This window comes from Lissotriton helveticus, chromosome 12 (assembly GCF_964261635.1).
Source record: "Lissotriton helveticus chromosome 12, aLisHel1.1, whole genome shotgun sequence".
NCBI classification, from domain to species: domain Eukaryota; kingdom Metazoa; phylum Chordata; class Amphibia; order Caudata; family Salamandridae; genus Lissotriton; species Lissotriton helveticus.
In genome coordinates, this window is record NC_136073.1 from 783,112,973 (window position 1) to 783,134,618 (window position 21,646).

The window sequence follows — 21,646 nt, forward strand, 5'->3', positions numbered from 1 at the left end:
TTACTGAATCAACAAATCCAGGCCAAAAGACGATCTGAATTGGGGGAGGCAGAATTTCACCTAGAGTTACCTTTTCAGGTTAAAACCGGCCGTCGTAATTTGTGCCCTGGTGTCTTAAATAGTTATTTGGTCTGTGGACATGTCTCATAAATCTACATAGATTGTCAAGTAGTCATTTAGGTGGAAACTCTGGATATTGTCACGCCCTGGCAAGTGGCCATTTTGTTTTGTCGCTACGCAGTTTATATGGAACTTGTATGATATCGTAAGGTCAGCAATAAGGAAACGGGGACAGTGAATGTATTGTGCAATTCTTTGTAGGTCCATTTTGGAAAACAGAACAACATGTCCATTTTTAAAAAAAGGTTTTATTGAAGGTTAATATACTCAGAGGAAGCACATTCACCATATTATGGGTACGACTGTCCTTACAGAGAAACAGACATTTTAAGAGAATCTGGAGATTTCTTTGCAGACAAGTCCTTCTGAAGGGTCGGAGGGCTGCAGCATGTGACTGACTCTGACCCAGCCCTACAGGCCTCTGAAAAGAATGGGGCTGCCGTGTAGAAGTGTCCACTCATTCTCCCTCGTCATCCATTTATGCTCCATCGACTTGTCTTGCGCACTTCTGACCGTCTTCCTCCTGCTCTTTTCTCGCCCCCTTCCATTAGTGTTTCTTCTTTTCCTCTCGCTTGCATTCCTTAGCGAGTGACCCAATAACGGTCCAATATTCAGAGAATTTCATTTCGTTATCCTTGTTCTTATCAACGGTTTTCATCAGCTCTTCAAAACTACGGTCCTGCATATTAACAGAGAGAGTAGGGTAGACAAGACAAAAAAACATTAGGTGTGTCATGAAAAGTGGAGGTTTGAGAAGGCATTAGTATAGTATATGACTGAGCAATGGATAGAAACGTCACAGAAGGAAGAGTGCTGGCCAAAGGAAGTGAGTAGTGCACAGAGGACCATAGATTTTTTTTTACGTCAGTATTTCAGAATTGTTATGGCTCCAGCAGGCTGAAGTAAAAAGATATTGTATTACATGTATTGTCATGTTTATAAAAGTATTATTCAATTACAGCCTTTTACATCAAAAACTTCAAGTTCGGTTGTGTGTGTGTGTGTGTGTGTGTGTGTGCATGTGCGTCTGTGTAACTGACACTTGTCATACTGCATATTGGGCGAGTCTTTTCAGCTTCATTTAGGGGTCCATTAGGATGGCGGCACCCTAGTGGCAAACGGGACCGCCCGCCATAAGGGCGGGGGTCCTGTGGGGGGTATTAGGATGTGCCCGCCACAGTGGCGGGCACATCCTGTATTTTTAGTATTGTGGCGGGCGGTGCGCTCTGCATCACCCGCCACAATACTAAAAATGATTTGCAGCATTTACATTAACAAAGCGGCAGGCACCGCGCGGTGCCTGCCGCTTTGTTAATGCAAATATGGGAGGGTACCACAGGTACCCCCCGTGTGCATAGCCCTACTCTGCTTCAGTCTGGGGGCCCGCAGGGGGTCCCCAGAGTGAACACCGCCTGCCTTTCCGTGGCGGCATTGCCGCCGCGAAAAGGCATGACACACAGCCCATTGTAATATGGCTGGCGGTGTCTATTAGACACCGCCACCATATTAAACTTTTTCCTCCCCGGCCGCAAGGCGACCGGGGCGGAAAACAGGCGGGCGGTGTTTACTGCCGCTGCGGTCCCCTCCGCCATTGTAATGTGGCGGGGGGGGAATGCAGGGATGGATGTCGGGCGGATTGCCTCCGCCAGGGTGGCGGTGGCCACCGCCACCCTGGCGGAGGCAATCCACCCGATATCCTAATGGACCCCTTAGAGTTTATTGGTGAATGAGAACAGCCATATATTGGCAGCACGCCAGCCCTGTCAAAATTATGTTTTCCCCTCATTTATGGTTGGGAAAACTGCAGGGCTTAATGGTAGGCGGACCTTCTACTGTAAATTTGGACTAACATGTGGCTTCCACCAAATCAGTCCGTGAATCTGCAGGGTTTCTGACGTCTGCCACTGCATATCCTCGGCCTGATGGTCCATCTGCAACTGGACTGCCCAGTCACTATCTCTGCCCCATATTTGGAGCAGGCACCTGTCCCTGGTTTTTTCCTGCTCAGATCCTCCATTCAGCAATGTTTGAAGCCGCTGATCTGCCCTTCACTTGCAACCCAGCCTTACTTTGAAGGAGATGCAGAGACTCCTTCACAAGCTGTCGGAGTGTGACTTTACCTGCCTGCGGGGGGGACTCCTGGGGGTGGGGGTCTCAGTGCCTCCCCCTACAGATGGGCTGTCATGGGAGGGGGCTGTATCTGCTATGCACCATTGCATATGTGGGGCCTAATCAGGATGCCTTCTGACAGCTTCTTTGCCCCTGTGCCTGTAATGTGGCATGGTGCAAAGGGACGCGTCATTAGCATGGGGCTACACCCACCTGCAAATGAGGGAACTGACCCCTAGGATCACTTGCTCACTTGGCCACTGGATTCAAGATAGCCTGGCTGATGAGGATTATGAATCCGAAACCGGTCCCAGGATGCTTGTTTCCGGTCCATGGAAGACATGGCTTGGCAGTTCGGGCTGGACTGTTCCCATGAGGCACAGGGTCAGACTGATTTGCATATGGTCATGTCTGAAATGGGGTGGCTGAGTGGGCTAAAGAATGGCGATGGATTAAACCCAGATCAGTTAACTGGGGGTGAGTGTTTGATTTGCTCAAACGCTCCGTCCATCATCCCCTTTTGTATTGCTTTGTTCGCCCTAAGTGTGGCAGGGTATGCTCAGACGTGAGTCCCTTGCTCACTTGGCCACTGGATTCAAGATAGCCTGGCTGATGAGGATTATGAATCCGAAACCGGTCCCAGGATGTTTGTTTCCAGTTCAGGCTGGACTGTTCCTATGAGGCACAGGGTCAGACTGATTTGCATATGGCCATGTCTGAAATGGGGTGGCTGAGTGGGCTAAAGAATGGTGATGGATTAAACCCAGATCAGTTGACTGGGGGTGAGTGTTTGATTTGCTCAAACGCTCCGTCCATTATCCCCTTTTGTACCCCCTAGGATCACATCAGCACAGGATGTCCACTGATGGCATCCATATTACTGAAAGGACAACACAAGCATCAGCGCCATTTCTGTAATACCATAGTGTCCCTGGGGCTGAAAAGGGAGCACAAACGCCTGTTGCGCCTTGGGGCAGTATCTCTAATGTAGCCGCAAAATGGTCTGGTGCAAAAGGTATGTAGGTGGAAACTAAGAGAAACCGAGAAAGGTTAGGATAATTAACCAAGGACCTCTAAGCATTGAGCTGGCCAGCATTACAACAGACGCATCCCATCCTCTAACCACAACCCTCCTATATCCTCTTCAATATCAATATCGCCCAGGTTTCGCGAGACGCGTCTTCCTGTGTGGATACTACTGTGCTGTCCAACGGGGAGGAAGCCAGGCAGGACAAAGAGGAAGATAGATAACTTCTTACCTTCATTAGGTTAGGGAAATCGTGTTTCACCATTTTCTTGAATTCATCTACAGTGAGGGTCTCCTTGTTGCTATCACCCGTCGAATATTCATAAAAAGTACAGACGAGCTCCTTAAGGCAATTCTCTTCTTTGGTAAATTGCACGGCCATGGCTTTTGAAGGGTTAACCTGGACAAAAAGAGCAGGGAGAGATGATGATCAGCAGAAGCCATGTGGGATCAACTCAGCCATCCGACACAGTTCTCAATCAGCACAGGCAGTCACGAAGAGAAACAAAAACATCTAAACTAGGACTACTAAAATCAGTTTATTCGGAGGCTAGTCAGACAATTAGTGCAAATAGCATGGCCTGTGCCCTCTTTGTACATATACTAATACAGTGGTCATTTTCATGGTGGCTGATTCACAAAGGTATATAAGAATACTAAGAGTACTCCTGTAGTACCACTTCCCATATTCAGGGATGCTTTAGTGAATCGTCCCCTATGTGTTAATCCGTAGGCGAAGAATTACCTTCAGCCTGGTTTGTTCTTGACCTAAGAGCAGCACTCCCCCCCCCCCCCCCCCGGGTCCGATGATTATGCCTACATACTCCATGGTTCAACTTGGTGGTTCCGTCCGAAAGCATCTGGTCCTACAGGCCGAAAAACGCCTTGATGGAGTTTTGAGGGGATTAGCAGGCCTCCTAACATCTCCCCCCCTCAATTATTCCGTGAAGCGTCTCCCGCCAGCCTGGCATTCGTGTTTGGGTTTGGGTGAGGACCACGATCTTACCTTTGGCCTAAGGACATGTAAGGTGGTTGGCGTTTTTTTCCTTGGAAACGAGGGTCAGGCAAATGAGGACAAAAAAAAAGAATACTAAGAGTACCCCTGTAGTACCACTTCCCATATTCAGGGATGCTTTAGTGAATCTTCCCCTTTGTGTTAATCCGTAGGCGAAGAATTACCTTCAGCCTTGATTGTTCTTGACCTAAGAGCAGCACATGACACCATGAAACATGCCATCCTGCATCAACTGCTACAATCTTAGGAATGGAGTTTGTGCATGAGTGCACAAATGTGTTGCAAAGGTGACCAACATCACTGTTTATCATTTTAGCGACATTTCAAATGTGTACAAAGTGTATAGTAAAAAAAAAAGACTTCTGTAGGAAATTTGTTTTGCAGGATATTGGTTGACGCGTCATTTTTGGCCCCACCAGGGGCGGCCTTAGGCATGTGCAAGCTGTGCACCTGCACAGGGCCACCAAACCCCAGGGGCCTCCATGCAAGTAGGGGGGCCTCCATGCCAATATATATCCTTAATATAATAATCCTCTGAGGATGGACACATATTTGCGTGGCGGCCCCTGGCAGGGATTTGGCAGCCTCCGGCTCTGTTCCAATTCCAAACACCCTGATCCCCCCCTCCTTCACCCCCTCTTCACCGCCCCTCCCGGACCCCCTCTTCCGGGGCCCCCCTACTTACGCTCCTTGCCCAGGGCCGCCATGAGCTTAGAGCCACCCCTGGTCCCACAAATATATATATATATATATATATATATATATATATATATATATATATATATATATATATATATATATATATATATATATATATATATATATATATATTTTTTTTTTATTTTTTTTAAACAAAATTATGTGCATGTAGATTCCAAATTTACAGCATTAATAAGGAAAATACGCTTTCTGTCTCACATAACCCGAAATTGAGTTTTCCCTTCTAAATGGGATTTGCTACTGTGGAAATTCTGCCATTTTGTGGAATTTCTCGGTGAGTAGATCGCTTCCCAACCAAAAAGAAATCTAGAGGCTTAATAATGCTGCCGATGGGAGGAACAACCCGGTTTTGTGAGAAGGAATAGAGAGCACAGACATGGTTAATGGTTCTATGGGAAGGAGTTACTTTTGAGGGGAAATATGTATTCCTCACCGTTCCGAAACACAAATGGACTTTAACGTTTCATTTTTACCAAGTTGTACATTTTCGTGCGTGTTTGTACATGTGAATATACTCAAGTAAATCGGTGATAGGCAGATTTGTAGGACTTCTGGAATAATTTGGCAGTGTATTTCTGACTTTTGAGGCAGCCTTCGGATACTTAGAATACCGGCTCACCCGCTGTAAAAATCCTGTAGACGTCACAAGCACTTAAGAAAAGTAGCATATCACTTTAGGCCCAAACAGTACACGCAGTTCACAGCAGATATTAACTGCAGGACCTTTAAAGCATCTGCTTTATACCTCAAGCAACCACAAGAGGGCACCAGAATGCAACAAAAGTCACAGAAATTACATCGTTCCTAGTGGAGTTTCCAATTGTGTCTTGGTTAGTGTGTCTCTCACTTTAGCACATTGTCTCTACTGTCAATCCTTCCGGGTACCTTGAAAATACCTTAAGTGCGGGACAATGCACTTATAGATCACAAATAAAAGTAAACACACAGACAAGTACGGGACGATGCGCTTAAGAAATATCACATAAATGAATGTAAACTATTGCTATTTAAATTATGTGTTCAGCATATTCCTGTGGGGCCCAACTTCTTGCCAGGGGGTACGGCGTCCACCCTGTGAAAATAGTGGGTGGACGCCGTGTACCTGTGTGTACCCCCTACTCGTGCCCTGGCTCTCACTTTTTCTTTTGATGTAACATCTGATCAAATCCGCTCTGATACCCTCACTGGGTCTAGTTTGCGCTATATAAAACTTTATGAATAAATACAATAAGTCATAGTGTACCTGTTTGCTTGAGAGAAATGCCAGTACTCTCCGATTAAACATATTGCAGCAGTGCAGGACATTTCAAATTAAAGAAGGGCAGGTACTCAGTACCGGACAGCACCTGCCCATTTTAAGCACTGGTTACCCAGGCAGCTCTGGGTCTCTTACATGTCCTTCTAATGTGGTGAGAGAGAGGTGCAATTCAATTGCAGCGATTGCCTCAAGAGTAGACACGTTATCGAGCCCTCACCTCGAGTAGTTGGTCCACCAGAAGGTGGCGCTTTTGCCTAAAGAACGAAAGGCTTTGCTTTCATTTTTAGAGAGATGGCCAGGGGGTGGCGCTGTTGTTTCAAAACTGACTTTGACTCGGTACAAAAAGGAATGCTTGTGCGATGGTACTGCCGCCTGTGCTTGTGTGAGTGTACGTGTGAACTACACTTTGCATTTAAACGCTATTTTTTGGTTTGGTAATAATTTAGGTTTTATTTGATGACTCGATTCGTTCATTTAGCCAGGTTTTGGCGTGCTGCATTTAGTACAAACCCGTGCAATGGCGATTATAGCGGGAGTAAAATATGTGTTTTCCATTCCGTATCCCTTATAAAACGCTGCTCTCCGCTGTACAACAAGTCTGCTGAAAGGAGTTACCCCAAACTCGATCTGAAAGTAGATCTTTACTCACAAAGCGTGCTTTAGTGGTTTGGGTGCTAACGTTCTTGGGGGCGGGGAATGGGACCTTCCCTAATCATAATCACATCTGCCCGCTTGTGGCCACGGGTGGGTGATTTCCACACTACTACATGGGTGGAATAAACTGCGGTGCTCGGAATAAGGCCACGCCCTCCCACGGTGAAACACAGACCTCAACAGTGACGCCTGCCCGCACGCAGGGGGTCTAGGACTGCGTCACGTGGGACTTCTGCTCACTGCGTGACGCAAGACAGGCACAGGAAGTCGGATTCTTGGATTTACACCAGTTTCCGCCTTGCTGGTCACCTCATCCAATGAGCATTGAAAAAACAACTGACAATTAGAGAATCATCAGTCCATTAAAACCCACACACCTGAAACTAAGAAACAAGACTTCTCGTCGCCAATGTGTGGAAAAATCACACAACCACCAGGTAAGGAAAAGTGGCAGATTATTGGAACACACTTGCACAGTAGCCAATACCAGTTCAATACTTCGATTGCCTGGAACATAACATCAATAGCAGGCTAACAGAGCCCACTTAAAGAAACAAAAGGAACCCAAGGACAACATTCTGGAGCGACCCACAGAATCTACAGAAAGGAACAAACCCTACCTATCGCACAATTTTAGTTTTAGTCTGTCTTTACGCCTTGCATTGTAAGGAATTTAGAAAACAGGTTTCCTCCAGAGTTACTCAAGGCAATCGTAAAGGTTTACACTGTTTGGTACTATTATGTTGCCCACGATTTAAAGAATTGAGCAAATAGGATGACTTCTCACCCCTTCTCTAGCCCTCCATCGCTAGCCAACTCGGCTCACGCTTTAGGAATACTAAAACATACATACTAAATGCATAGGTTTGTCTGAAGCCTAGCCTAGAGCTTGCCACTTAAAACAGTGCTATGGGACAAAAAGGTGTGAAATGATGTATTCTTCTTGGCGACCTAGCAAGACCACGCAGCAAACTGAGAAGCGGCCATATGTACTAACTTTCTAGTAGAAAAAAGTAGCCACAACTCGCAAACAATCTTTTGGCGACCACAAACGTGTTGTGTGAAGGGACCTATATCACTAATAGGCTGGTTCACAAAATAGGGATTTGTATTTAGTCGCAATCCAATCTACCATAATAATATTTATGAGTTATGTCGCAAATTACGACCAACAATCCGATTTGACACAATCAATGGGATGGGGGCCTGCAAAGGCCAACAGAACACAATGTCTGTCATTTGTAAATACATGTTTGTTTTTTTAAAGCACCCTGTATTCCTTATAGGACATAGGGCTTTTTTAAGTAAAAAATAAAACTAAAAAAAAAGTTCTTCAAAACAACTTCTGAGAGTTGGCAATGGTCCACCAGACTACTGCTAATTTCCCAGAACTTTTTCAAAAATCATAAATGGGAAAGGACTCCAAAGGTAACCCCTTCCCTAATGCGAATAAATTCCCCCCCTGAACGTGGAACCCTGTAACTTTTAGTTGCTAGCAACTGGAATGCTATCCGCAAACCATTGATACATCGGACACAGGTTCACTGTGGGATGCCCAAAACACCACTTCCAAACCCCAAATTGGTATCCATTCACAAATCCTTTTTAGGAGTTGGTAAAACGTTACTGATCCTAAAATGGTTTTTTTGCACTGCCAGAAACATTTTTGAGGTCGCACAAAACAAATTGGAGTGTTTGCATACGCAAAAACATTTAGGGCATTTGGCAGTGCTGCAAGGCACTTTCCTGCTCTGCTCTACGCCAAAGTGAAAGTGCATGAATGCACCATATTTAAGCAATACGGTGCATTCCTGTCCTTTCAGCCTGCGCTGGCGCCGTTTCGACAGCCTAACTCCAACATAGGCACCCTTGCACAAGGGTGCCCCCGTTGCAGGCAGGATTTTGTGCAGGAACAGGCCCCTTCCTGCACAAAAACATTCTGAGGAATTTTCCTCTTCCTATATGTTCTGCAGAATATAGCACACATGGAAAGAGGGAAAAAATGAGGGGAAATTAACATATTTCTCCTCGTTGCCCTCACCTCAGGAGGCGTACGATTTTGGCGCTTCTCCAGGTTTACATCACTTTGTACATCTGGGGCACCATCAAGTTTCATGGGTGTTACCCGGGAAAACCCAACGCAACGCCCATGAAACGCCTCCGGGGCGCAGAGTAAGGCGATGCAACGATTTGCGCCGCGTCTCCTTTCTCATGATCTGTGAGGCCGCTCAAAACCACACAGGGTGGCTTTATAAATCTACGAGAGCCCTGCGTCACGCATGAACCGCTTTACGTGGTGCAAAAGTGACGCGCGGCTCTCAAGTAAGCCCCATAGTACATCTGGTTCAGAACAAATGTGCTCAGTTTAACATGAGAAAACTAGAATGTAAAATCAAATTGTGGCAGTTTCCCTGTGGCAAAATGTGAATTTAAAGAACCTAGGGGCAGATTTACATGCCCCTTGCGCCACTTTTCCCATGTTAAAATTGACGCAAAAGTGGTGCAGGGCCTTGTAAATAAGCCCCCAAATATGTAAAACATGTTGGCTTTTCATACCATATTACTAAATAAGCCAAAGAAGGGGGCACAATAGATTTGCTCAATTATTATTTGCATCAACACCTCACCACTGCCCCCCTTTCTAAAAGTCAGATCATTCATTCGTGTCAGTGACTCTCCTCCACACGAAAAGCACCAAAGCTCACTCCTAGAACGCTGCCCTTTGGTTATCCAGTTCAAATTGTAGATCAGCAACAGAGGATATGCCTTCCAATCCCAGTTTGCTCACTTGAATTGCAAAACCGTGTGATCCTGGACAGACTCCTTCTCTCTGTAATATTTCTGAATGGGGCCGCCACCGTAGCAGACGACCACGGGAACGCGCACCGGAGGTTAAAGGCAATGTTTGTGACATGCGCAGTCGGAGCGAATTAACAAATTCGGTCCATTAATGGACGCCGCCCTTCCATTTTGGCCTGCTCGCCTTTTTTCTTGGGATCGCTGCCTGTAAGAAGGGCGTTCCCCTTCGAGTTATTGCTTACTCATAGTTTCTGTCAAAACCCGGGTCCTGTGATGAAATTACATAATCGGGCAGAATCTGACTGTGCTGCGCATATCATCTTGAGGAATGTATCTTCCATAAGGGACTTCTGAGGAGATATTATCTCAGGGCATTTTATTCAAATTTTTGGGGATGTCGGGAAATCTCTGGATTTTCGAAATCGCTTTTACTTAAAAAAAACAAAAACATTTGGAAAGCGCTGTTTTGTGACCTTCCCTGATGTGGACGAAGCTTGTCAATGGGTCTGGGATCGAAACCTGTTAAGGGCGCAGAGGAAGCTTGGCATAGGAAGGGAAGGATGCTACCACTAGCATAAAAGAGCTGCGCTTCGGGGAGAAACGAAGGGGCAGATTTACAAGCCCCTTGCGCCACTTTTGCGTCACTTTCCCATGTTAAAAGTGACGCAAAAGTGGCGCAACTGTCTTGTAAATCTGCCCCGAAGCTTTTTTTGTGGGAAGACAAGAAGCAGGGTAGGAAGAGAACGGGAGAATGGCTCGAGGCGCAAAGAAGTTTGGCATCTGGGGAAAAGTAGCTTGACGGGAGGAAGAAATACAATACGGTGACGTTGTGGGTGGCTTGGAGATGGACGAAGCTTGGCACATGAAGAAAAAAAACATGACAGGGTTGGAGAGGATGCTTGTACACATCAGGTAAAAGCAAATATACATACAGAAAAGCAAACCCGCTCTGCCACACTGCAGCCAATTAATTACCCGAACCTACATTGCATTTTGCTTTTCTATGTAGTTATAGCTTATCAGGCGCCTAAAGCCGCAGAAAGGCGCATCAAAGCGCTATGCAAAGCAATGGAAATGAACCTGCAGACGCATGGTGGAGACCCCTCGGCGGGGGCAGTAGTGGGCGAGCGTGGGTAGGGGGCGCGGGTACTCACCCTGCTGTGCTGCTCGGAGGTGGCTGTGATGGAGGCAGGCAGAGGCAGTGTCGGGGGGCGTCTGCGTGCCCGTGCTTTTATACACCCGTGCTGCCAGCTGCATCATCGGGCACCAGAGTTACACAACAGGCCAGACTAGTTAGGCGTGTACAGGTTTTGGGAAAAACCCAGCCCCACCCTGTACCCACGCCCTCCCGAAAATTGGCATGCGTCACGCCTCGGCAATTTTGGGGGCGCCATGGAGCTTATCGCCGTAGCGCTTATATTGGGAGGGGGCGGCTTCAAATCGCCCTCAGTGAATTGGTAACACAAAGGATACAGATGTGAAGCAACTTATGTCAAGTCGGGTTGTGCCAGCGTGGCACCGAGGTGCCGCCTCCGCCCCTCTGGGTGTCTGTGCCAGAGGGAGACCTCCAGGGGGTGGGGCATGGCTGGTGAGGTGGGCGCTGTGACGACGGGCACGGAGTAAGTTGGAGACCAACAAAGTAGGCCTTGTTTGCAAGTGGGCGTGTGCTGGCAGAAGGGGGGCTCGGCTGGAAGCTTCCAGGTGTAGTGTGCATTCCAAAGGGGCGAACGAGGCTGGACATGCATGTCACATGTTCACATGTGCTGACTTGAATGATGCGCTCGGGGTGTGGCCCCAGAGGCGCACAGTTCTCGAATTCTCGAGCAAAGAACTCACAGCGGGACAAATCCCCGGGAGTTCCCTTTCACTACCCCCTCCGCCCCCCCCCCTGATTTACACCCCTCCCCTCCCACACCTGCCCCCTTCCCAGGGGGGCTCCGGAAGCACACCGCATTTACAATTCTGTCCAGAATCGGACTGCGGCAGTCGGAAAATAGGTTCGGGCAACAAAAAGTCTCTACTGGTGAATTTGAGAGCTGAAATTGTCCCACAAGTCGGGGCAGTTTGATGGTGTAAAGACGCCCTCTGAGAGAGAGAGAAAAACTCTGTTTATTTAGACCATAGTCTCTGTGTTTTGCAAGGTATGAGAGACTGCATGCATTTGTCCTTGCTGCAGGCAATGTTTGTAGTAATATCAGGAGATCACAGTATAAACTGGACCAGCCGACCATAAAACAGGTTCAGAAACATGTAAAACCGAGGCCCACACACTGACCGGTCAGACTCGTCCTGCCGGCATTGCCCGATTGCCCTATAGGCCAGTCTGACCCCGTTTCTCCATTTCAAAATCTCATCAGTGTTGAGCAGACTCGCCGTCCACACTTTCCAAGTTCTAACTCCCCACTTTCTACCCTTATTGCTGGGCGGATTCTAATATATGCACTCTTCTCAGACTCGCCCTCCTTCACTGTAGTTTGGAAGGATTCTCTATGCACTCTCTTCTACCTTACCCACCTGCACTGCAATGTGGAATGTTTCTCTATGCACTCTTCTCAGCCTCGCCCACCTCCACTGCAGTGTTGTAGGATGCTCTATGCACTCTCTTCTACCATACCCACCTCCACTGCAGTGTGGAAGGATTCTATATGCACTCTCTTCTACCATACACACCTCCACTGCAGTGTGGAAGGATTCTCTATGCACTCTCTTCTACCTTACCCACCTGCACTGCAATGTGGAATGTTTCTCTATGCACTCTTCTCAGCCTCGCCCACCTCCACTGCAGTGTTGTAGGATGCTCTATGCACTCTCTTCTACCATACCCACCTCCACTGCAGTGTGGAAGGATTCTATATGCACTCTCTTCTACCATACACACCTCCACTGCAGTGTGGAAGGATTCTCTATGCACTCTCTTCTACCATACACACCTCGTTTGCAGTGTGGAAGGATTCTCTATGCACTCTATTCTACCTTACCCACCTGCACTGCAGTGTGGAAGGATGCTCTATGCACTCTCTTCTACCATACACACCTCGTTTGCAGTGTGGAAGGATTCTCTATGCACTCTATTCTACCTTACCCACCTGCACTGCAGTGTGGAAGGATGCTCTATGCACTCTCTTCTACCATACACACCTCGTTTGCAGTGTGGAAGGATTCTCTATGCACTCTATTCTACCTTACCCACCTGCACTGCAGTGTGGAAGGATTCTCTATGCACTCTATTCTACCGTACCCGCCTCCACTGCAGTGCGGAAGGATTCTCTATGCACTCCATTCTACCTTACCCACCTGCACTGCAGTGTGGAAGGATGCTCTATGCACTCTCTTCTACCATACACACCTCCATTGCAGTGTGGAAGGATGCTCTAGGCACTCTCTTTTACCATACCCACCTCCATTGCAGTGTGGAAGGATGCTCTATGCATTCTCTTCTACCATAGACACCTCCACTGCAGTGTGGAAGTATTGTCTATGCACTCTATTCTACCTTACCCACTTCCACTGCAGTGCGAAAGGATTCTCTATGCACTCTTATCAACCATACACACCTCCACTGCAGTGTGGAAGGATTCTCTATGCACTCTCTTCTACCATACACACCTCGTTTGCAGTGTGGAAGGATTCTCTATGCACTCTATTCTACCTTACCCACCTGCACTGCAGTGTGGAAGGATGCTCTATGCACTCTCTTCTACCATACACACCTCGTTTGCAGTGTGGAAGGATTCTCTATGCACTCTATTCTACCTTACCCACCTGCACTGCAGTGTGGAAGGATGCTCTATGCACTCTCTTCTACCATACACACCTCGTTTGCAGTGTGGAAGGATTCTCTATGCACTCTATTCTACCTTACCCACCTGCACTGCAGTGTGGAAGGATGCTCTATGCACTCTCTTCTACCATACCCACCTCCATTGCAGTGTGGAAGGATGCTCTATGCACTCTCTTCTACCATACACACCTCCATTGCAGTGTGGAAGGATGCTCTATGCACTCTCTTCTACCATAGACACCTCCATTGCCGTGTGGAAGGATTCTCTATGCACTCTATTCTACCTTACCCACCTGCACTGCAGTGTGGAAGGATGCTCTATGCACTCTCTTCTACCATACACACCTCCATTGCAGTGTGGAAGGATGCTCTAGGCACTCTCTTTTACCATACCCACCTCCATTGCAGTGTGGAAGGATGCTCTATGCATTCTCTTCTACCATAGACACCTCCATTGCCGTTTGGAAGGATTCTCTATGCACTCTAATCAACCTTACCCACTTCCACTGCAGTGCGAAAGGATTCTCTATGCACTCTTATCAACCTTACCCACCTCCACTGCAGTGTGGAAGGATGCTCTATGCACTCTCTTCTACCATACACACCTCCACTGCAGTGTGGAAGGATTCTCTATGCACTCTCTTCTACCATACACACCTCGTTTGCAGTGTGGAAGGATTCTCTATGCACTCTATTCTACCTTACCCACCTGCACTGCAGTGTGGAAGGATGCTCTATGCACTCTCTTCTACCATACACACCTCGTTTGCAGTGTGGAAGGATTCTCTATGCACTCTATTCTACCTTACCCACCTGCACTGCAGTCTGGAAGGATGCTCTATGCACTCTCTTCTACCATACACACCTCGTTTGCAGTGTGGAAGGATTCTCTATGCACTCTATTCTACCTTACCCACCTGCACTGCAGTGTGGAAGGATGCTCTATGCACTCTCTTCTACCATACCCACCTCCATTGCAGTGTGGAAGGATGCTCTATGCACTCTCTTCTACCATACACACCTCCATTGCAGTGTGGAAGGATGCTCTATGCACTCTCTTCTACCATAGACACCTCCATTGCCGTGTGGAAGGATTCTCTATGCACTCTATTCTACCTTACCCACCTGCACTGCAGTGTGGAAGGATGCTCTATGCACTCTCTTCTACCATACACACCTCCATTGCAGTGTGGAAGGATGCTCTAGGCACTCTCTTTTACCATACCCACCTCCATTGCAGTGTGGAAGGATGCTCTATGCATTCTCTTCTACCATAGACACCTCCATTGCCGTTTGGAAGGATTCTCTATGCACTCTAATCAACCTTACCCACTTCCACTGCAGTGCGAAAGGATTCTCTATGCACTCTTATCAACCTTACCCACCTCCACTGCAGTGTGGAAGGATGCTCTATGCACTCTCTTCTACCATACCCACCTCCATTGTAGTGTGGAAGGATGCTCTATGCACTCTCTTCTACCATACACACCTCCATTGCAGTGTGGAAGGATTCTCTAGGCACTCTCTTCTACCATACCCACCTCCATTGCAGTGTGGAAGGATGCTCTATGCATTCTCTTCTACCATACACACCTCCATTGCCGTGTGGAAGGATTCTCTATGCACTCTAATCAACCTTACCCACCTCCACTGCAGTGCGAAAGGATTCTCTATGCACTCTTATCAACCTTAGCCACCTCCACTGCAGTGTGGAAGGATGCTCTATGCACTCTCTTCTACCATACCCACCTCCATTGTAGTGTGGAAGGATGCTCTATGCACTCTCTTCTACCATACACACCTCCATTGCAGTGTGGAAGGATGCTCTATGCACTCTCTTCTACCATACACACCTCCATTGCAGTGTGGAAGGATTCTCTTTGCACTCTAATCAACCTTACCCACTTCCACTGCAGTGTGGAAGGATGCTCTATGCACTCTCTTCTACCATACCCACCTCCATTGTAGTGTGGAAGGATGCTCTATGCACTCCCTTCTACCATACACACCTCCATTGCAGTGTGGAAGGATGCTCTATGCACTCTCTTCTACCATACACACCTCCATTGCAGTGTGGAAGGATTCTCTATGCACTCTAATCAACCTTACCCACTTCCACTGCAGTGTGGAAGGATGCTCTATGCACTCTCTTATACCATACACACCTCCATTGCAGTGTGGAAGGATTCTCTATGCACTCTAATAAACCTTACCCACCTCCACTGCAGTGTGGAAGGATGCTCTATGCACTCTCTTCTACCATACCCACCTCCATTGCAGTGTGGAAGGATGCTCTATGCACTTTCTTCTACCATACACACCTCCATTGCAGTGTGGAAGGATACTCTATTCACTCTATTTAACCATACCCACCTCCACTGCAGTGTGGAAGGATTCTGTATGCACTCTAATCAACCGCATCCACCTCCACTGCAGTGTGGAAGGATGCTCCATGCACTCTCTTCTACCATACCCACCTCCATTGCAGTGTGGAAGGATTCTCTATGCACTCTATTCTACCTTACCCACCTCCACTGCAGTGTGGAAGGATGCTCTATGCACTCTCTTCTACCATACCCACCTCCATTGCAGTGTGGAAGGATGCTCTATGCATTCTCTTCTACCATAGACACCTCCATTGCCGTGTGGAAGGATTCTCTATGCACTCTAATCAACCTTACCCACTTCCACTGCAGTGCGAAAGGATTCTCTATGCACTCTTATCAACCTTACCCACCTCCACTGCAGTGTGGAAGGATGCTCTATGCACTCTCTTCTACCATACCCACCTCCATTGTAGTGTGGAAGGATGCTCTATGCACTCTCCTCTACCATACACACCTTTATTGCAGTGTGGAAGGATTCTCTAGGCACTCTCTTCTACCATACCCACCTCCATGGCAGTGTGGAAGGATGCTCTATGCATTCTCTTCTACCATACACACCTCCATTGCCGTGTGGAATGATTCTCTATGCACTCTAATCAACCTTACCCACCTCCACTGCAGTGGGAAAGGATTCTCCATGCACTCTTATCAACCTTACCCACCTCCACTGCAGTGTGGAAGGATGCTCTATGCACTCTCTTCTACCATACCCACCTCCATTGTAGTGTGGAAGGATGCTCTATGCACTCTCTTCTACCACACACACCTCCATTGCAGTGTGGAAGGATGCTCTATGCACTCTCATCTACCATACACACCTCCATTGCAGTGTGGAAGGATTCTCTATGCACTCTAATCAACCTTACCCACTTCCACTGCAGTGTGAAAGGATGCTCTATGCACTCTCTTCTACCATACCCACCTCCATTGTAGTGTGGAAGGATGCTCTATGCACTCCCTTCTACCATACACACCTCCATTGCAGTGTGGAAGGATGCTCTATGCACTCTCTTCTACCATACACACCTCCATTGCAGTGTGGAAGGATTCTCTATGCACTCTAATCAACCTTACCCACTTCCACTGCAGTGTGGAAGGATGCTCTATGCACTCTCTTCTACCATACACACCTCCATTGCAGTGTGGAAGGATTCTCTATGCACTCTAATAAACCTTACCCACCTCCACTGCAGTGTGGAAGGATGCTCTATGCACTCTTTTCTACCATACCCACCTCCATTGCAGTGTGGAAGGATGCTCTATGCACTTTCTTCTACCATACACACCTCCATTGCAGTGTGGAAGGATACTCTATTCACTCTATTTAACCATACCCACCTCCACTGCAGTGTGGAAGGATTCTGTATGCACTCTAATCAACCCCACCCACCTCCACTGCAGTGTGGAAGGATGCTCCATGCACTCTCTTCTACCATACCCACCTCCATTGCAGTGTGGAAGGATTCTCTATGCACTCTATTCTACCTTACCCACCTCCACTGCAGTGTGGAAGGATAATCTATTCACTCTATTCAACCTTACCCACCTCCACTGCAGTTTGTAAGGATGCTCTATGCACTCTCTTCTACCATACCCACCTCCATTGCAGTGTGGAAGGATTCTCTATGCACTCTATTCTACCTTACCCACCTCCACTGCAGTGTGGAAGGATTATCTATTCACTCTCTTCAACCTTACCCACCTCCACTGCAGTGTGGAAGGATTCTCTATGCACTCTATTCTACCTTACCCGCCTCCACTGCAGTGTGGAAGGATTCTCTATGCACTCTATTCAACCTTATACACCACCACTGCAGTGCGGAAGGATTCTCTATGCACTCTAGTCTACCTTACCCACTTCCACTGCAGTGCGGAAGGATTCTCTATGCACTCTATTCAACCTTACACACTTGCACTGCAGTGTGGAAGGATTCTCTATGCACTCTATTCTACCTTACCCGCCTCCACTGCAGTGCGGAAGGCTTCTCTATGCACTCTATTCTACCTTACTCACCTCCACTGCAGTGCGGAAGGATTCTCTATGCACTCTATTCTACCGTACCCGCCTCCACTGCAGTGCGGAAGGATTCTCTATGCACTCCATTCAACCTTACACACCTGCACTGCAGTGTGGAAGGATTCTCTATGCACTCTCTTCTACCATACCCACCTTCACTGCTGTAAGTAAGGATTCTCTATGCACTCTATTCTACCTTACCCACCTCCACTGCAGTCTGGGAGGATTCTCTATGCACTCTATTCTACCTTACCCACCTCCACTGCAGTGTGGAAGTATTGTCTATGCACTCTATTCTACCTTACCCACCTCTACTGCAGTGTTGAAAGATTGTCTATGCATTCTATTCTTCCTTACCCACCTCCACTGCAGTGCAGACAGATTCTCAATGCACTCTTTTCTACCTCACCCACCTCCACTGCAGTGCGGAAGGATTCTCTATGCACTCTATTCTACCATACCCACTTCCACTGCAGTGTGGAAGGATTCTCTATGCACTCTATTCTACCGTACCCACATCCACTGCGGGGTTGAAGGATTCTCTATGCACTCTATTCTACCGTACCCACCTTCACTGCAGTGCAGACAGATTCTCTATGCACTGTATTCTACCTTACCCACCACCACTGATGTCTAGGAGGATTCTCTATGCACTCTATTCTACCTTACCCACCTCCACTGCAGTGTGGAAGTATTCTCTATGCACTCTATTCTACCTTACCCACCTCTACTGCAGTGTTGAAAGATTGTCTATGCATTCTATTCTACGTTACCCACCTCCACTGCAGTGCGGAAGTATTCTTTATGCACTCTATTCTACCTTACCCACTTCCACTGCAGTGTGGAAGGATTCTCTATACACTCTATTCTACCGTACCCACCTCCACTGCAGTGCAGACAGATTCTCTATGCACTGTATTCTACCTTACCCACCACCACTGATGTCTAGGAGGATTCTCTATGCACTCTATTCTACCTTACCCACCGCCACTGCAGTGCAAACAGATTCTCTGTGCACTTTCCTCAGCCTCGCCTACCTCCACTGCAGTGCGGAAGGATTCTCTATGCACTCTATTCTACCATACCCACTTCCACTGCAGTGCGGAAGGATTCTCTATGCACTCTATTCTACCATACCCACTTCCACTGCAGTGTGGAAGGATTCTCTATGCACTCTATTCTACCTTACCCACATCCACTGCAGGGTTGAAGGATTCTCTATGCACTCTATTCAACCGTACCCACCTTCACTGCAGTGCAGACAGATTCTCTATGCACTGTATTCTACCTTACCCACCACCACTGATGTCTAGGAGGATTCTCTATGCACTCTATTCTACCTTACCCACCTCCACTGCAGTGTGGAAGTATTCTCTATGCACTCTATTCTACCTTACCCACCTCTACTGCAGTGTTGAAAGATTGTCTATGCATTCTATTCTACCTTACCCACCTCCACTGCTGTGCGGAAGAATTCTCTATGCACTCTATTCTACCTTACCCACTTCCACTGCAGTGTGGAAGGATTCTCTATGCACTCTATTCTACCGTGCCCACCTCCACTGCAGTGCAGACATATTCTCTATGCACTGTATTCTACCTTACCCACCACCACTGATGTCTAGGAGGATTCTCTATGCACTCTATTCTACCTTACCCACCTCCACTGCAGTGCAAACAGATTCTCTGTGCACTTTCCTCAGCCTCGCCTACCTCTCCTGCAATGCGGACAGATTCTATGCACTCTCCTCAACCTCACCCACCCCACTGCAGTGTGGATTAATGCTTTGTGCACTTTCCCCAGCTTAGACCACCTCCAATGTAGTGGAGCCAGAGTCTCTGCACTTTCCTCAGCTACTACAAATATGTGATATGTCTCCTGGTATGTCCACGAGGAAGGTTGGTTTTTAAGCCCTGTGGCGCAAATGGTGATAGACCCACACCTCATTTGCCTCTGCTGCCTAAGCATGGCCCCAACAACAAGCCCTGCATTGATTGTCGGTCCATGCACCCCAAGGCCATGAGGGAGCAATTTTTAAAGTTCCTTGCCACTCTACATGTGATGACGCGACTGTCTCGATCCCAGTCGGGAGGGCCCTACTGGTCTTCTGCTGGGAGGTTTGTCGCCAGCGCAAGTTGGGCCCCTTGGATCCATGGACAGATCCAGACCAGTGTGGGTTGAGCAACCTAGACCTTCCCTGGCACCTGCCCCACTGCTGAGGTCCCAGTCGGTGTCCACCAGCAGCACTGCCCCCATTCTCATCCAACTGAAACGGAGATGGATTGGTGTTGTCCTATGCCGACTGGCGGCATTCCATCTAGGCCAGAGCCAATGCCCTGTTCCTTTGGCAAGGGGTCTTCAAACTGGGGGGCAGGACCCCTAGGAGGGTCTCACGTGATCCCAAGGGGGGCGCCAGGCTCTAACCAAAAGAAGCATTATTCTGATAGCAGCTCTTTGTTTTAAGCAGGAAATAAATGAGCAGCGGTAAATGCTCTGTAATGGGCCATCACCAACATCTTTAGTCATCGACATCCTAGCTGGGAGTAGGTCTCAAAAGGAAGGGGCTCCAAATATTCTTTAGAAACACCAACCCCCATTTCTAATAGTAACACTGTGGATATTTTTACACATTATTAAGGTCTGCCGGACCAGAATATTATTTTTGGCAATCATGTATTTGGATGCATTTTTATGATGGTAAAAGAATTAACCAGCAATGTTTAAATATGCTTTGTGTTTAAATAAGTTGAGACATATTTAAAAATTGCAAATTGAAGAGAATTGTAAAAAATTCCGAGGGGAGCCCAATGAGTTTTATTTTGTCGCTGGGGTGGCGCAGCATTAAGAAGTTTGAAGACCGCCGTCCTATGGGCTAGGACTTGGGAATGAATGGGAGGGGCCACTGGACCTTGAAGAATACCAGCCACTAGATATCAGAGGACATTTGGCAGATGCCAGTGGACTGGACACATCCCCAGATACTCGCTTGGTCTCTCCTCCTACCATGGCCACAGAGGAGGGACCCTCATTTACTATGGTGGTGAGGAGAGCTGCCGAGGTCCTGGACCTTCAGCTGCCCTCCTTGGCTGTCAAGATGAACGTCTAGACAGAGGTGCCTTAGGCGGGAGTCATCCCTTCTGAACCACTTCCAGTTGAATGAGGCCCTCACGGACGTCCAACTCAGGCCTGATCCAAACCCTGCACAGGGGCTCCTGTGAATTGGGCAATTGCCCTCTGCCATCACCCCACCCCTGGGGACCCCAACTTCCTCACTCAAAACCCCATCCCGGAGAGCTTGGTGGTCCAAGCCTCCACTGTTAGTAAATCCTGGCGCAATCCCACCAGACAGGGATAGCTTGGGAAGCAAGAGTTTTTCTGTTGCTACTCTGGCATTGCAGTCGGTGAGCAGCTTGTGCTTTTTGGGCCAATACTCCCACTCACTCTTGGACTTGGTTGCACATGTGCTGCTTACGGTCTTGGAGGAGGCCAAAGCCATGCTCTCTCAAGCCATGGCTGATGGGAGGGAGGCTGTTAATTTAGTTATACGCTGTGGGCTGGGTACCACTAGCCACTAGGCAGATCAGTTCAATCGTCCGTGGCCCTTAGGTGCGGTTTAGAACACCTGGCTTTTCATGGGATATCCAGGCCTCACTCATGGACATGCCCGTCGATGGCTCCAGTCTTGGAGACATGGTGGACTTCAGGGACAGCAGAACTACAGTGAGGTCCTAGGGCTTTTCCATGGCCCCATAGCAACC

General features: G+C 47.8%; 1 protein-coding gene across 1 annotated transcript; it reads right to left on the reverse strand.

The window, feature by feature from the left end:
- Nucleotides 1–348: 348 nt before the first annotated feature.
- S100A13 (S100 calcium binding protein A13) lies at nucleotides 349–10,997 on the reverse strand. The gene is made up of 3 exons (XM_078671485.1): nucleotides 10,857–10,997; nucleotides 3,489–3,656; nucleotides 349–799 (listed from the first exon to the last, which is right to left on the reverse strand). Exons 2-3 carry the CDS (start codon nucleotides 3,636–3,638, stop codon nucleotides 668–670), a joined length of 282 nt encoding a protein of 93 aa, XP_078527611.1. The 5' UTR covers nucleotides 3,639–3,656; nucleotides 10,857–10,997; the 3' UTR covers nucleotides 349–667.
- Nucleotides 10,998–21,646: the final 10,649 nt, after the last annotated feature.

What these genes read in the sequence shown, in the direction of transcription:
- S100A13 (XM_078671485.1), bottom strand. Translation starts at nt 3,638, where the DNA reads ATGGCCGTGCAATTTACCAAAGAAGAGAATTGCCTTAAGGAGCTCGTC. An exon ending in ATTTCCCTAACCTAATGAAG is followed by an intron (nt 800 to 3,488) that starts GTAAGAAGTTAT and finishes GTTAATATGCAG; the next exon opens with GACCGTAGTTTTGAAGAGCT.